This window comes from Petaurus breviceps, unplaced genomic scaffold (assembly GCF_028583685.1).
Source record: "Petaurus breviceps papuanus isolate PSGF00001 unplaced genomic scaffold, PetGlider_PUasm1.0 90897, whole genome shotgun sequence".
NCBI classification, from domain to species: domain Eukaryota; kingdom Metazoa; phylum Chordata; class Mammalia; order Diprotodontia; family Petauridae; genus Petaurus; species Petaurus breviceps.
This window is the reverse complement of record NW_027187374.1, coordinates 3069668-3083221: the sequence shown is the minus strand read 5'-3', so window position 1 is coordinate 3083221 and position 13554 is coordinate 3069668. Positions and strand designations below refer to the sequence as shown.

General features: G+C 34.9%; 1 protein-coding gene across 1 annotated transcript in view; it reads left to right on the top strand.

Moving 5' to 3' along the window:
- The window catches only part of DSCAM (DS cell adhesion molecule), an 870593-nt gene that overhangs the window by 545974 nt on the left and 311065 nt on the right, over positions 1-13554 (top strand). The window contains exon 10 of the mRNA XM_069074855.1: positions 1102-1221. Within this exon, the coding sequence (XP_068930956.1) occupies positions 1102-1221 (120 nt within the window). The remainder of the gene's footprint in view (positions 1-1101; positions 1222-13554) is intronic.

The window sequence follows — 13554 nt, the reverse complement described above, 5'->3', positions numbered from 1 at the left end:
GAGAGAGAGAGAGAGAGAGAGAGAGAGAGAGAGAGAGAACGAAAGAACCCTCATTAATCAATTCATGATTAGGCATTAATGGCTAACCTTCCTAAGTTAATGTACTAACCTACCTCCACTCCCCAAGGAAATTTCAAGAGAAGCCATATTTAAGGGTCACAATGCCTTAATTCAAATGAAGGAACCTCAGACACTGGGTTTTCGGACTGTTCAAAGTGATGTTTATAAGCAAGAAGCGTCTTGATCAGCAATTTTTATTTTAATCACAACATAAAGGCTATAACTTGCCCTTTGCATGTTGCTACAGATCCAACATGGAATCATTCTCTCACCACCTGAAGTAGTGATTCAGAACATTTCACTCTTCTTCATCTCTGCCACTAACTTACTGTTTAACCTTAGGCAAGATACTTAACCTCTATTGGTTACCCAGTCATAAAATCATTGTGGACTCAGTGATCATTAAGGTTACTTTTGCTTTAACATTCTTCTTCCTTATTTGTCCCAGAATTGTCACCTAAATTCAGTTAAGTTGCATATAAAGTTGAGACTTGTTAAGTTAGTCAAGCAAATCATAATGAATTTTACCATTTCATAATTGGTGGTAAATTTTGGCATGAATTTTTATTTAATTTTTTCTTCCTTAGTTTATGTTGAAGAAAGAAAAAGGAACATATATGCAAAATGCTAAAACATTTTTAAGAAAAATGCTCTCACATTTATTTCTCAATGAATAATTCCCATGCTATTTTTCACAAAATCTATCCCTGAAGATGACATTTGATCATACAAAACTGAAAGCAGAACACATTCTTCAGTTGGTTTTGCCAAAAATCTAACATTATGAATCATGTTGTAGTGCCCAGAACTTGGCACTTATGAATATTAGTTCATTGTTTTAAACCATAAAATTTCACTGGACCAGACTCCCACCTGCCCACCACTTTGTATTTTCCAGTACCAAATCTCTCATTTTTATGCTATGATACATTCAAAGTTTTCTACTTTTTTCAGGTTCATTGGAATTCCTGGGCTTCTTACTAATTTTCTGCTAAGCTGTCTTCTTCCTCTAACTATTTTGTCAATGTTTTATCTTTTCAGTTCCACCTAAATTTGTGGTTCAGCCAAGCGACCAAGATGGAATTTATGGAAAGGCTGTCATCCTTAATTGTTCAGCAGAGGGTTATCCTGTGCCCACAATAGTCTGGAAATTCTCAAAAGGTATGAACATATTGGATATTGGGTCTGCTTCAAACTGCTATACACATATAAAGTAATCAAGAATTATCTCAGCTTTGAGAAATTCTCTTTCAATTAATTGAAAGCTGTAGAACCTCTGAAAAACTGGAAAGTGTTGGATCCAAATAACATCCATATTTTTGGGTTCAAAACCTTCAAATTGCTGCACCAACTACTAGCAAAACACCTTACCAGCTTTTTCTCTGATGCAGCTCTGATCTCATCTTCTTTAATGGAAGACACCACACATTTATTGCTGAAAGATATTTCTCCTCTAATTTTTAATATATTTTTGTTTTTTGGTTTTGTTTGTTTTTTGGCCTTTTAATTTTTTAAAGGCATATTCAGATCATTATTCTTGTCTTTTTATATTTTGTTAACATATAGTTGTAAGGATATGATTTTGCCCTTAGGAATACTTTAGCTGCATCCCCAAAATGTTCATACATTGTTTCATCATTATTTTCTTCCACGTTATTATTATTGTTTCTAATACTAATTATTTGCCCAGTTCATTAACTTTTGATTTGTTGGGCGGCCAGGTAGCACAGCGAGGAAGAGCACCGGCTCCAGTGTTGAGAAGACCTGGAGATCGAATCCCGGGTTCAGACACTTAGCATCCACCCAGAAACACCTGGCCGTGTAACCTTGAGCAAGTTACTTAACCCCAATTGCTTAGGGGTGGCCAGGTGGCTCTGCAAGTAAGAGCACCGGCTCCAGTGTCAGGGTGTAACCTCGAGCAAGTTACTTAACCCCGATTGCTTTAAAAAAAATTTTTTTAATTTTTTTGATTTGTTTCTATTTCTTGTTTGTGGTACCTGAACCACTGGTTCTTTTGCTCTTAATTTACATAGATTTTTTTTATGTTTGTGTGCAGTACTTGGTCAATTTCTGTAAAAGTTCTCTGTGGTATTGAGAAATAAGTATATTTTTTGGATCTTATTTAGAAGAATATATATGTATTTACCTATAGTTTCTTCAGAAATTTTTTGGTTACATATTTTCTTTTTTATTTATCTTTTTGTTAGATATCCAAAACTGAGAGACATTAATGCCTCCTGTCACTATTGTGTTACTTCATGTATCTTATACAGATAATGTTTCCTTTATGAATTTAGATGCTAAGACATTTGGGACGTATATGTTTATTATCAATAGTTTTGATTTTATGGTTCCTTTCAGCATAATGTAGTTTCCTTGTTTTCATTTTTATTTTCTTTTTTTCCCTTTTATTATTTGAATACTTTTTTTTATCAGATAACATGATCACAACTTCTGCTTCTATTGGATCACTTGGTGCATAGTAATTTTCCCCATTCCATCAGTTTAGTTTTGTATATGTTTTTTTTTTCAACATTTCCTGTAAGCAACAGATTGTTGGGGTTTGTTTTCTTATTTAATCTCTCACTTTTATCTTAACTAGCCAATTTGGCATATAAAATATACATAGAGACAGAATTTGGTGTAGAAATTTACATTCAACTCAGAGAGGGAGAAAAGAAGGATGGTAGTCATGGAGGGATTAGTCATAAGAAAATCAAACTGACAAAAACTAACCAAGCAGATAGTTAAGTTCCTTATAACCAAGGCCACAGGGTCTAATCATTGAGACCACCAGCTGACTTTCACATGTTACAATTTAACCTTTGATCATTGCTCTTGAGAGGGGAAGCAGGTCCTCCTAATTCTTGCATTTAATTGGTTCTTCATTCTAATTCTGGCTTAGTCCACAGAGTATTGTTACTTTCACAGTTGCTAATTATTACAATGGTTATGGACTTGCAATCTAAAATAATTCTTAATAATTGTCCCCAACAAAAGGTGAAGTTTTTTTTAAAAGGAAGGAAGGTACAAATTGTATAAAGATGCATCAGGTATGATCCTTTCACCTTGTGACCCAAAGAAGAGATATAATGACAAATGGGGGAAAATGACATGAAAGGCAAAAATTAACAATAAACTGCCCAATCAGGAATATAAGATAATTTCTACCATGGAACAACATCTTTTTATCACCAAAAGAAAATTTGTATTTCTAGAAGTAAAGAAAAACAAAACAAACAAATAAAAAATGGTAAATCTAAGGCAGTAACTTAGAACCCATAAGAATTTCCTTAGAATATTTAATTCTATGATGAATACAAAAACTAAAGAAGGACTATGAAGAAGGGCTGTGTAGAAAAGGGGGGGGGAGATCTAAAATAAACAGAAGGGAAGGTAAACAATAAAGAGGTTGAAGGAAAGAAAACCTTTTTAGAAAAAAAAGCACAGAAAAAAATTTAAACTAATAAACAAAACAAGTTGAAGGGGTAAAGAGGGGAGGGGAGGGGATGAGGTTTGCTTGGCTACTTAACTGAGAGGGGATATGAGGGAAGAATTAAATAACTACATAGAAATCCAAAAAAAGTAACCTAATAAGTAATAACCTGAAACTAGGGGAAAGCTTAACAAATGGGAAATTTGGAAAGGTCTCTTGGGTGAGAACAAGAGATTCAGTGAGAACAGGTTTATCTTAAAATGAATTAAGCAAAAATAATGGAAGAGACAAAGTACTGTCCTTTAAAAAAGGAAGAGGGAAAAACCCTAATTAGATTGTATTACACAATGTGATAAAGCAAAAATAAATACTGACAGATTGGCTAAGAAAACAAAACCCTGCAATCTGTTACCGACCAGAAACAAACCTATAAAAAGAAACACAATGAATGTACGAACAATTTTTTAAAAATTAATACCATACTACAAAAATTGTTAAATTTTAAGAAAGCTGTCTTCAAGATTCTTCTTGAAACAAATATAGTCCTGGTACCTAAATCAAGAAATTACAAAACACAGAAGGACATAGAACAAGATAACTAATAAATGACCCTTGGATTTTAAAAATATGAAATCTTAACCCAACTATATCATTTCATCCAAGATATCATTCATTATGTTTTAGTTGATCATTGTTCAACATTAGAAAAATAATCAACACAATTAAATAAAAAATAAAACTTTCCAAACTGTAAGATTATCTCAATGGATGAAGAAAAAGCCTTATTTATGCTAAAGAAATTTTAAAAAAGGAAGAAAAAGTATAGGCCCAGAGAGATTGTTTTTAATAACATAAAATGTATTTATCTAAAACTAGAATTATGCATGATATGCATTGGGATTACCCTAGAACAGAAGTATTACACTCATGGCCCATAGATCTCATTTATTCAGCAAAACTTCAGGCATGGCCTAAATCAGATTACAACTTAATTTGGAAATGTTTAGCAATAAAAAAAAATACAACATAGCTAATATGTTGTTGTGATTTTCAAAGTCAGCTTGAGGTCTGTTGGAATACATTTCTATTAGAGTTTGACACTTCTGCACTGGAACTTTTACTAATAAATACAGAAGGAAAGCAAAGATGGCCACTTTCCTCTATTATTTGATATAGTACTGGAATTGCTAGTAATAACAATGAGAAAAAAAGAAATTAAAAGAGTAAAGATAGACAAAAGGGAGATAAAACTACAGTCAATTCTCAACTTTATGGAGGGTAATGTTCCTAGAAAATGGCATGAAAGTAAAAAACACAAAGGCTGATACACTGAACCTATGAAAAATAGGGGTTTAGGTTCCCATGACCACCAAAATCTGTAATCTTTCACTTGAAATTGCTGAAAATTCATGTTTCAAAATGCAGTTTTTATAATAAAATGTTATTTCTGATAATATGCACTTTTTCTAACATGGTAACCATGAAATAACCCATAAAATGCAGTTCAGCAAATAAAATTGGTAATATGGAAAACATTTTTTCTTGCTAGCAATTCCCTAGAATTCTGACATTTTGGGCTAACATATCAATTAAAATTAAAAAGCAACAATGATTTCAGATAACAATCACTTCTCATGACACATGAAGTCTATAGTACCATAAATGCTACACAGCAAACAAAATTCTCAAAATAAAATGTTTTTAACCTGAATCTTACCTTTCCCTGTCAGATGGTAGTGTGAGGATGTTGTACTGTATAATACATTGCTGTAAACCTCTTTACCTTGGCCACCCTCTGAAAACCAAAAAAAGAGTTTGCTGGGACTTTAGTTATTGCTGTCAGAAGATGCCAAGACTGACCAAAACTGGTGAAGTCTTGACATCTCCTCCAACACTCTGTCCTTCACAGCTGGTGAATGGCATTGGAGAATATGAAGGATGTACAAGCTTGAAATAATCCATCAGCAACATCTGTTTCATGTGCTGTTTAAGGTCCTTAAGGGTCTTGGAGTATGGGAGCATAGCAGAGGTGAGCTGATGTTTAACCTTGAAGCTGTGTTGAATAAACGGGATGGTCAAACAATGAAAATATGCAACAAATGCACAGGGAGCTCTTTACAATGGTAGGGTAATAAGACCAGCGGAAGGGTCTAGTAGGATACCAGCCACTTCACAAACTTTTATGTATTGCACCTCTCACTTTTTTCTCTCCTGCACATAGCTGCTAAACATGCAAATATTGAGGACTGACTATCTCTTTTTGCTGATGACTTTTTTTTAACTTGGTAAACACTGGTGATTTGCAAAGATATTAATCAATATAAAAATTTCAATAAAGCTAAAGACAATGAAATAAAACTTCAACAAATCAGTCGCATTTCTATATAATAACAAAATCCAAGATGCAGTAATATAAAGGGAAATCTCACTCAAATTAACTACAAAATGCATAAAAGATCTGGAAAATTAAACTACCATACTACATAAAATAATTGTATAGATTCAACAACAAGATGGACCATAAAGAAATCAAGAATAACTTAAACAGCAGACCTCAAGGAGAAATGCACAATTTGGTGTAGTTGCATATTCTACTTGAGAAGGACACAAGCAGGAATAGGAAAATAGGAAAGGGTAACATAAGGTGAAGGTATATTGGCTTGGAGAAGGAATAGTGAAAAAGGTTAAAGCAACAAAATGAAGTATAAGAATCTATAATAAAGAGGAAATTTGAAGTATGGTGAAGAAAAAGTATAAGAAAATAGAATGGAAAGATAATTATAACTATGAGTGTTGAATAGGATAAATTTGCCCACAAAATGGAGGACAAGAGAAAGGAATAGAAAGCAAAATTCAACATTATGTCATTTATGAGAAATACATGTGAAATATAAAAATTCAGAGGTAAATTAAGAGGTAGAAATAAAAGGTATCATCCTTTAAATGAACACAAAAAACCCAGATTAGACATCATTATTTCATATAATGGAATAGGAAAAGAAATAGATTTGATCAAACTAGATAAACAGGGAAACTATATTTTTCAAAAAGATGACATAGATAATGAAATAATTTCAATACTTCAGTGCTTAGTATGCATGCAACAAATGGCATAGTATGTTGGTTGCTGTCCTTAATATTCAAAGAACACCAAAATAATATCACTACATCAGGGTCAAGATACAATGTGTACAACTGTCTCTGATCAGAAATATATGAGCTCACAAGGTCAGGCACAAATAGTCTAAATGAACATTTGGAGTGGAGAGGTTTCTAAATTTCTGCATATCATGTTTCTTTTCTGCTTTGCTAATAGAGCACAGAGCCTTCTTTCATCTGGGCAAACCAAACAGGGTGGTCCTATGCCAGTGGCTCCCATATCTTACAATTGATTCCAAAGTATTTTCAGAGAGATCTTGAGAGTTGCTTTGTATTGCTTCTTCTGAATTCTATGTGTTTGCCATATATGAGTTCCCCATAAGATAGGCCTTTAGCAAACATACATTTGACATTTGAAAAATGTAACAATGTGACCAGACCATCAGAGTTACACTTTCTGTAGTAGAGTTTGAATGTTTGGCAGTTCAGCTCAAGAAAGGACCTCAGTGTACACTACTTTAAGTTGCCAAGAGATCTTCAGAATATTCCTAGAACAATTCAAATGGAATTGATTCAATTTCCTGGCATAGCTCTGGTATACTGCCCAGGTTTCACAGACGTACAGCAATGAGGTCAGCACAATGGTAGTGTAGACCTTCTACTTCGGTAGGCAGTATAATACCTCTTCTCTCCCACACTTATCTTTGGAGCCTCTTAAACACTAAGGTAGCTCTGGCAATGTGTATATCAACCTCATTATCAATGTGTACATCTCGGAAAAGTATACTTACCAAGGCAAGTGAACTTATCCACAGCACTGAAAATTTTTCCGTTTGCTGTAATTGATGGTTACACATCTGAATTATGTGGTGCTGGCTGGTGGAGATCCTCTATTTTCTTGGTCTTAATATCAGACCAAAATTAGTGCAAGTGGAAGAGAATCTGTTCATACTTTGTTTTATCTCAGCTTCAGAGCCTGCACTGCAAAGTCATATGTGAACAAAAAGTGACACACCAATTCTTCCTCCACTTTAGTCTTGGGTTGTAACCTTTTCAAGTTAAATAATTTACCCTCAGTGTGTTAGCTGAATTTGATGTCATTTTAGTCCTCATTGAAGATATTTGACAATATCACTGAAAAATCATGCAAAAAGTGTGGCAGAAAGTGCACAAAGCTGCTTCACTCCATTGGTAACTGGGAAAGAACAAGAGCATCATCCATCATCCAGAAGCCATGCAAACATTCCTTCATGGATCTAGGTGATGAACTTTTCCAGGCAACCAGATTTTGTCATTATTTTCCACAAACCCTCATGATTGACAGTATCAAAAGCCTTGGTCAGATTGAGGAACATTGTGTATAGACCTCTGTTCTGATCCTGACATTTTTCCTAAAGTTGTCAGGCAACAAACCCTATATCTATCATTCCTTGGCCTTTTCGGAAGCCACACTGGATTTCTGGTAGGTGATCACTTTCCAAGTGAAGGATCAGCCTATTGAGGAGGCCTCTGACAGTAATCTATACAGCAGTGACTAGGAGAGATCACCCTCCAAACCCCACCCCCCTTCATGATTGTCACAGGACAACATATTTCCTTTTCCTTTATAGAGATGAATAGTGTCATCCATGAAATTCTAGAAGATAACCTCCTCCTGCCATATAACCCAGAAGATTTCAGTCAGCTTTTACATGAGCAGTGGACCCCTGCCTTGTCAGTCTGCTGGAACAGAATCAACCCCAGGTGTTTTGCACAGGATCAGAGGCTAATAACATTCAAAACCTCTTCTTCAGTTGAAAGTTTGGCTAGAAAACAATTGACTTCAACCTGAGGAAGATGGTTAATGACTTCAGCATTGGTTGAAGATATTCTGTTGAGAATATTATGGAAATGTACAGTCCTATTCAGGATCATATCCTTATCAATAACCAATGTGTCTCCATCAGTGCTAAGTAGTTGAGATGCACCATAAGTCTTTGGTCCATAAATATCCTTCAGTACTTCATGAAAGCACTTTGAATTATTACTGTCAGTGTAAAACTGAATTTCATCTGCCTCAAGTAAAATACTTGAGTGAAGATTCTTGCATCTTTCTAAGTTTTACTTTTGATGGAGTTAAACTCTGGCTTCTTAGGGAAGTATGAACTCTCCTGCTAGGTCCTCTGGAGCTCTCATTTTTTGCTTAACAGTTCCTGAATTTCCCCTATCATTTTCATCAAACTAAGCTTGAAGTTTGTAAATCTTCTGGCAAAGATGAGTAAATACAGTGCTGTATAATAAATCTCTGAAAGCTGCTCACTCTCTTTCTGCTCCACTATTGCCAACCATGTTTTGGCTGAACTTTCTCTCCAAGTTAGCAACAAACTGTTCAGGCATGGAGAAGCACTATAATCTGTTGACAGTAAGTCTTCTGATAGTCATTTTGCCTTGGGGCTGCCACTTTTGTTGAATGAGAATGTATAGCTTGGAGAGTATAAGTCTGTAATTGTTCCAGCAATGCCAACAATTCCAGCAATTCCAACTCTACACCACACATTACCTTCATTGCTCTCACATCTTGTGTGTCTCTTCTCCTTATAATTATCATAGTCTATTAGATGCCAGTATTTGCTGTGAGAGTGTGTCCATGAAGTTTTATTGCATTTGGGTAAAGAGAATACAGTGTTGATGATGGTAGAATCATGAGTCTTCAGCAATAAGTGACCATTGCTATTGCTATTTACACCTTCATTCTTCCCAAGGACTCCCTGCCATGTCTAATAATCTGTACCTACTCTGGCATTAGAGTCACCCAGAATTACAAGCTTGTCCTCTTTTAGCACTTTGATGATGAGGGTCTCCAGGTCTTCATAAAATGTTTTTGACCTCATTAAGGATCATCATGGTGGGAGAATATGTATTGATGATGGTTTCATGACATTCCTGCAAGTGGCAATCACCTAGTCATAAACCTGCATTTCCCACTTTGAGGAGGCATATAAGCTTTTTGACTAGAGTTCATTTCAAAGCATATACTACTAGCTCCACGGCACTCACTATCACTGTTGCCACTCCAAAAAACAAGAAAACAAACCAAAAAGATTGTACCTAGCTTTGACTTTGGTAAACTGGCTTTCATTTGCTAGCTTTGTTTCACTGAGGGCTGCTATTTGGATGTAATGTCTGCTAAGTTTTTTTTTACAGCAATAGCTGTTTGTCTTTCAGATCTACTGGATTTCATGTTGTCCAGAAGCATCTACATATTCCATGTTCCACTGGTGAATAGAATTATCTTTGCAAAAATTTTTGTACATTTTTTTTTGCATTTTGACTCTAGGATAGATTCTCTTTGAGTAGGCCAGCATTAGGTTAGGTTAAGCAGATAATTTTAGGGCATCTTTTCTAGCCCCTTCCTCACACTAGAAAGTGAGTGGTGTGGTCCCTCAAAAAAAGCTGCTCAGATACCCAGTGGCCTGCCAAATCCCTCTGCTGCTTCAGTCCAGTGAGCAGACAACCCTATAGTATGGGATACCTATCTGCAGCTGTGACTTCACAGTGACTACAGCTCCCAGTGTATCCACACCTGTTACTTTGTCACTTGCCCTATGCCAAAGGACTTCAAAGTAACTAAAAATGGTAAAATGAAATGGGTGATATCTTTTGACTCATGAATAAATTGGCTTTAAGTTAGACAGAGTTGCATGAAGTTGTAGGCCTCACTCTTTCTTTCAAAGTTCAGTGGCAAGACAAAAGTCAAGAGAACTGATAATGTCTTGGGATGGCTCAGAATCTAGTAGATGACCTTGGTGTCTTCTATGTCTAAGCAAGCTCTAAATGCTCCACAATTCCTGTTTCATCAACCTTCATGGCCCATTGGAACAAATTATTTACCTTTTCCTATTCTAATGGAGATGTCTTCACATACTTGAGATAGTCACCCACGTAATTTGACTATGGGTTTGAGGCCCATCAGTTCTCCTCAATCTTGTTTAACTGGTCTGTTGAATCAGTTTTACCAGGTTGTGACTGTTGTGCATGCTATAGCTTCTTGGAGCCACAGGTGAGAGTTGGATGATAGGTGGACACCAAAGGTGTACTTTGTCCAATGAGAGCAGCCCTCACATTGCCATTTCCCTCCTTCTGCCACTATGATCATCTATGAGGACCTCATCAGCCATGAAGAAATGTTCTCCTACATTTACAAGATCCAGGAGATTATGAATGAACTGTGCTTGGAGGTGGAGGAGAAGATGGACAGTAGGACAGGGGATACCATTGATGATTCACACATCGGTGGAAATGCCTCTACTGAAGGTTCTGAGGGTAAAGGAACAGATGCCACTGTAATCACTGCATTGCACATAGTAATAATCCATCATCTACAAGAAACTAGTTTCACAAGAGAATTAAAAAATGGAGATTTATCATTGGAAAAGATTAAATACACAATATATGGGACAAAATGAACTTTGAAGCATATCAAATGATAAACACAAAGACCAATTATTTGATAAAATTCCTTGTAAAATTGAGAGTGGTGTGGAAGAAACTAGATTCAGACTAATCCCTCACAGCATTTACCAAGATATTGTATATGTGACCTAAATATAAAATACCAAATTCACAAACAAATTAGAGAAATGTGCAAAAAAATGTTTACCTTTCAGATCTATGGATAGGGATAACATTCATGACCAAAAAGTAGAGAATCACAGAAGATATTATAAATTTTTTAAAAATAAATAATATAAAAATTTGTGCAAACAAAACCAAAAAAGCTAAGATTAAAAGGGAAAAAATAACCAGGAAAAACTCTTTGCATCAAGTTTAAATGATAAAGATTTCATTTAAAGACATATCATGAAATTATTCAATTTTATGAAAAGAACCATTTCTGCAACTGATAAATGATATAAAGAGATAGTTTTCAAGGGAGGAAACCTAGACTATCTATAGCCGTATGAAAAAAAATGCGCCAAATCACTATTGATTAGAAAAATGAAAACTAAAGTAATTTTGAGATTCTACCTCATACCCATTAGATTGACAAAACTGAAAAAAAAGAAATGATAAATGTTGGAGGTGTTGCAAAGAAAGAGACACTTGATGCACTTATAGTAGACCTTTGAATGGATACAATCATTCTAAAAAGCAATTTGGAATTACAGACAAATCTTATTTTATGTAAGTGTACTAATGTTCCACAGACCTCTAGGTAAAGTGACTTTCATATAATGCAAATTTTCCTGAAGACATGAAGGGAGTGAGGGAGGGAAGGAAGGATGAAAGGAAGAAAGAAGAGGGCAGATCACCAGTGGAGGGGCAGGCACCTAGTTCAAAGTCATACGGGGCCAGGATGGGAGGGGGGACAGGGAATGGGGGGCAGACAAGAAGGGACCAGACAGGGACACTGACAGCAGTGAACAGGCTACAAGTGGGTTGGGGACAGACATGTAGTACCCCAGTGTGGATTGACAGAAGACTCAGGGGCCAAACATGCTGGCCCAGGGGTGAAGCAGGCAAAAGTCTCTTCTCTCCATGTCAGAGGTCTCAAGTCACAAACTCTGATCCACTGGCTTTTGCCTTTACTTGGAAGGTTTGTTTGTTTTTTTGGTGGAGAATGTATAGGAAGTGGGGAGGGAAGGAAGGAAAGAGAGGGAGAAGGAGAGAGAGAGAGAGCAGTACTGTACAGAAAAGTTTATTTTTTTGGATTTCTTTCAGAATGCATTCCACAAAATTGTATTTACATAATGCAAATTTATGTAAAGCAAGAAGTGTCTGTATATACAAAAGCATTTTATTAACAAAATATTATTAAACCCTTTCACCTAGTTATACCACTGCTAGATTTATATCCAAAAGAGATAAACCGAAGAGGAAATGGTACTGTATTTACAAAATTATTTATAACAGCTCTTTTGTGGTGGAAAACTAAAAGTGTCCATCAATTAAGGAAATGGTTGATAAACAGTTGTATATGAGTATGATTGGATTCTCATGGTATAAGAAATGAGAAAATAGATGATTTCAAAAAGACATGGAAAGACTTGCATGAAATGTTGGAATGATGTTAGAAGTACCAAAACAATATACTATAATATCAATGTTATTTTTTAAAACAATTTTAAATATTTTTATGAGCTAGTGAAGAATAAAATGGTCAGGATCAAGGGGATATTTTTATATAGTTAAGATAGCATTGCAAGGACAAACCACTTTGAAAACTATAAGAAATGTGATCAACAAAATGAACATCCATGATTCCACAAAACCAATTCTTTCTCCTCAACAGAGAGGTGATGGATATAGGATATAAACACAGTCAATGAGAATTTTTTTTGTTTCACTATCCACATGTATTTATAAGGAATTCATTTTTCTTTTTCTTTCCTTTCCAATAAGATAATATATAGAAGGAGAAAAATAGATTTTTGTTAAGTAATTTTTTTAAATTACAGAATGCAAAAATATGATTAAATTTATCAAAACCTTCCAAATACCTATATGGGTATAATAATATCTCCTCAAATAATTCCTTAAATGAAAGACAATTTAAATAACTACAATGCTATACAATAGTCATGAGTGAGCCGTGACAGTATAATAAAATTACTATGCTGTATAAATTACAGATTTAGTTTAATACCCAATCAACTAAAACTATACTTTGCAGATCTAGACAAAATCCTGACAAATTTATTTGAAGAGGCAAAAGATATCAGGGGATAAACTGTTTTTCAGGGGAGGAATGACACTTCTAGACTTTAATCTACTTTAAAAATCATTGAAATAGTTTTGTACAGGTTAAAAAAAATAGAAAACAGATAGATAGACAAAAAGCATACTGAACATTTAAAAAAAATAATATATGCCTTAACCAAGTGTTTGCAAGACCCAAGACATGAATTAATTAGGGAAAAGCTCTATATTTGACAAAAACTTCTAGGAAAATTAGCAAGCAATATGGCAGAAATTAGAAT